The sequence below is a fragment of the Elaeis guineensis genome, chromosome 7 (assembly GCF_000442705.2).
Source record: "Elaeis guineensis isolate ETL-2024a chromosome 7, EG11, whole genome shotgun sequence".
Lineage (NCBI taxonomy): Eukaryota > Viridiplantae > Streptophyta > Magnoliopsida > Arecales > Arecaceae > Elaeis > Elaeis guineensis.
Window position 1 is genome coordinate 69,471,898 of NC_025999.2, and position 4,078 is coordinate 69,475,975.

General features: G+C 38.5%; 1 protein-coding gene across 1 annotated transcript; it reads right to left on the reverse strand.

Annotated features, from left to right (window-relative positions):
* Positions 1-1,240: 1,240 nt before the first annotated feature.
* Positions 1,241-3,036, reverse strand: LOC105035345 (NAC domain-containing protein 83). Its single transcript, XM_010910893.4, has 3 exons — positions 2,697-3,036; positions 1,856-2,142; positions 1,241-1,570 (listed from the first exon to the last, which is right to left on the reverse strand). Exons 1-3 carry the CDS (start codon positions 2,878-2,880, stop codon positions 1,316-1,318), a joined length of 726 nt encoding a protein of 241 aa, XP_010909195.1. The 5' UTR covers positions 2,881-3,036; the 3' UTR covers positions 1,241-1,315.
* Between the last annotated feature and the right edge of the window lie 1,042 nt (positions 3,037-4,078).

Consider the following 4,078-nt stretch of genomic DNA (forward strand, 5'->3'; position numbering starts at 1 on the left):
AAGTGAACACTCTACTCATTTGAAGTCCATAAAATAATCTTGCTACATCCTACATGTTGGAAGATATAATCTTGAATAGGAATTAATGATGAAACAACAGTAATACCTTCGATATGGTCATCAATACGCTAAAGCTTACGTCAACTTGATGGAAAGGAAATCACAGGGGAAGCTCCAGAGCTCCTCCAATGATTGTTCATGTGCTCCAATCCAACATCTCAACCACTGCCGACACAACTTGCTCCCTGGTGCACTAAATATTTTGTGCATTAGTGGTCCTCAAGTGACTCGATTAATTTGGCACAAGACATTAGGAAACAAATGAATGCAATTTTCTGGAAGTTTCACATAATTGTGTTTCTTTCAACCTTTCACAGCATCATGTTCATAGTTTAACTGGTGATGACATACTTCCTAGTTTATAAAGAGCATGCATCCATATGACAAGAATATGCAGGCAAGTGGCCGCAAAAGAAAAAGAACAATAACATGGAGGCAACATCTTTTGATGATTCATGGTTACTCCTCCTCTCTTTTTCTTAAAGTAAAAGTAATTATCGTCATGTTAGTGACAAAAGATTCCTTTTTTGGTATCGATATGGGCATCTTGTGTTATCTAGATAGTTACTTTTTGTGGCTATAATTGAAGTCCCCAGGGAGCAACATATCATTGTCTATGTGGTGGCCAATGCGTTCAGTCAGAGCAGCAACCAGAAACTAATCAAAACTAATGCTATAAGTCTTTGTTTGGGTGTGATCTTTTCCTCTCCCGTATCAAAGCAAAATCTTGTGCTGATATTCTTGACCATGATGGGTACTTATCAAGGGACCCAGATGCCAATGACAAACTTTTCTTACCAAGTTCTTATTCCTCAGCTGGCCCCCAAAGGCATCTCTTTCTCAAAACACAAGGATATATGCCTTATCTTTCCCTGCTTCCCTTTCCTTTTCTTCTTACTGCATTGGATCCTCTTTCCTCCCATAAAATCGCTTGACTTTTCGTTTTATCATTACTTTCTCTACTCCTTTGTGCATTATTTGATTCAGGCGTTTAAAGGATTGCTCTGAACTTGCAATTAGAGATATTAGAAGCTGGTGTCAACTATGTGCCAATATGTACTTCTGCTGCTCTGATTTCTCTTAGTCCTAAACTGTTCAGGAGAATTTATTTTTTAAAAAGAAGAGTAACTGTTAACAAGAACGTAATTACAAAGACTTGCACAGGCTACAAGTGCCAGAGTTCAGCTCGAAGGTTTTTCATGTTGGATTGTTCTGAAATTAAGGTAGTGATACATCGAAATAAAAGAAAACCATTCTACGTCTCTCTTCCATTTGGAGATGAAGCAGTCCTATGGCTGCTACCTTCCTCTCCATCCTCTGAAAGATCAGTCAAACAGCTTGAAGAAGAGGACGAAGAAGATAAAGAAGGACCCGGATCGATTGGCTCGGTGTTGTTGTTTTGTATTCGGCTGTAGTTGTAGTATGATGTGATCTCTGCATCTATCCTAGTTGCTCTTCTCTTCTTAAAAATCCGGCACACCACCCAATCTTTGGAGGGAACCATGGAACTCTGCATGACCAAAAGCATTGCAGTATGAGCAAGCTGTCAAGAATAATCGAAGGCTTATCCAAAACTAATCTTTGTTTTTTTCCCTTTAACATAGACTAGTATCTACCCAATAGTGATTGTTATTGAAGTCAAAATTAGTGATCTTGAATTTGTGGTTAGATATCACAAGTAATGTCACTTAACTCTAGTGGTAAGGAGGTCACTCACATCACACAATTACTTCCAAAATTGTTTTGTTTTCTTTCTAATCATAGAAGAACAAGAAGATGAGATTGGAAAGCTCACATGGGGTGAGGTTTTTCTTTGTGAAAAGCTGAAGGCCCTGGTTTCAGGATCAGCAAGGCAGTATTCATGCATTATCCAATCGGTTCGAGATCCATGTGGAGGCTTTCCCCTATAGAAGACTAAAACCTTCTTCAACCCCACAAGTTGGCTGCACCGGGAGGCTATGACTGGTTTATCCTTTCCTGTGACCTTCCAGTAGCCGGAGACCGTTGCTCTGTTGTGTCGTCTACCATTCAAATATCTCGCTTCTCGAAGGCTGAAAAAATACTGCTCTCCCTCGCTTCCACCTGAGTTTCAGAATTCCCACTTATTGGTACAAGAAAATGATCCTAAATGATCATTGTCGAAAAAATTGAAGTGCACCATTACTACATTCAGACGCAAAAAAAATGGAGTGATGATGATGGTGTGCTTGATATGTTTGAATTATAGATGGTGGACCTCCAAAGAAAAAGATGGGGAAAATCAAAAAAAAAAAAAAAAACCTGATTTTCCGGTTCATAGTGTCTTCAAAACTTTTCATCTTAGCAAAAGATTTCACTGAAGTATGATGACCCACAGCTGAAAACACTCAAGAAGTCCTTACGGACTCCATAAAATAAAAAGCCCTGACACCAAAACTAATGCCATGTTATATCTATCTCTAAATTCTAAATTATATTAGCCTCAAATATAAACAACTCTGATATTGACAAATTTTGATCACAGAACAGAATTCTGATACAAGGAAGGTGTGATAGTTGACATCAATATACTTCCGTATTGTGTGCTACAAAACATAAACCTTCAGAGAGACGCAAAGATGAAGATGAGAAGTACTACTAGAAGTACGAAAAGTTACCACCAGGCAAATCCCAGGGGTCGTACTTCCCGAGATCGATCTCAGGAATGACAGCGGCAGGCAACGGCCAAGAAAAGGCCTTCCTTCTGAGGTACTGTACCACAAGCTCCTCATCAGTTGGGTGGAATCTAAAACCGGGGGGCAGTCTCATAGCTCCATACTTGATGAAATCCGGCTTCTCCATGCCCCTAAAACCTCCACTTCCACCTCAAAAGTCACAAGTTTGGGATTAAACTGAGCAAAGGGAAGCCATATTCCGTTTCTTATATAATCCCAACAAAAACGAGGACAAGAGCATATGAGAGAGAGAGAGAGAGAAGGGGGGGGGGGTGTGGGTTGGGTTTCATGAGGGGAAAAGCGATGGTTTTTTATAGCAAAGGTTGTGAGCAGAAGGGGACGAACCGTGTGGCGTGAGGCAGACTCAAACTCCTCCACCCTGCCTGCTTTGACGAGATTTTTTACCAAGGAGCGGTGAAGAAGTAGGGAAACGAACTTGCCCTGCATGACCTCTTGACAACTTTTACTTTTTAATTAAAAGACTTTCTTTTTACACTCGTCCTCAACACTGTCAAAATTATATAAAACAAAAGACATTTATACAGATTTCTGAAGTGAGGGGTCAAATTCAAAAGAAACATTCATCTTTGACTTTAGGTGGAGTTAAAAACTTCCCCCACTCCAAGTTTAGAGGGAGTTCGCTGTGCGCAGTCATACACAGAACTATTTTCGTACTTTGAATGTATCGTATCTAGGTCACAATAGACAAATCTTACAAGTTACGTTAAGACCAGCTCTGAACTTGAATCAAATTCCACCAAATTGACATAGATAATTATCCCAATAAGATCATGTGCTTAGAATGCTTATACAAATTTACCATTTACTCACCTTCGTACGTTGCTGTCAAGAATTATCTCTATCTTTCTTTTAAACATTGTTTACTCTATATCTCCAACAACGATCCAGTGAGAGAAGGAAAATTTTCTTCAACCTGCACAACTCAGATCTCCTAAGAAAACGATAGATGAAAAAAAAAATTTAAAAATCAGGATCAAATCCTTTTCTTTCTCTTTATTTTTTTTATTGATTAAAATGAGACACAAATCCTCTATTTATAAGAACGAGGTCCATCCTAATATAAATTAGATTGGATTCTTCTTGTAGTTCTAAAGAGACTTTTTTACCTAAAATAGACGTATCTAGTAGAAATAATCTAGAAAATCCTAAAGCTCTCAAAATATAGATCCGACTTCTATATTAATTCTATCTTTTATCACTCCGTGGAATCTTCTCAAATGGAAACGATGCTCGATCAAATCTTATCCAAAGAAAAATTTTCAGATTGACCAATCTATTTCGGAGCTTGGATGAAGGAATTTCAT

What these genes read in the sequence shown, in the direction of transcription:
- LOC105035345 (XM_010910893.4), bottom strand. Translation starts at nt 2,880, where the DNA reads ATGGAGAAGCCGGATTTCATCAAGTATGGAGCTATGAGACTGCCCCCC. An exon ending in CCCCTGGGATTTGCCTGGTG is followed by an intron (nt 2,143 to 2,696) that starts GTAACTTTTCGT and finishes TCTGAAACTCAG; the next exon opens with GTGGAAGCGAGGGAGAGCAG. An exon ending in AAAGAAAAACCTCACCCCAT is followed by an intron (nt 1,571 to 1,855) that starts GTGAGCTTTCCA and finishes TTGGTCATGCAG; the next exon opens with AGTTCCATGGTTCCCTCCAA.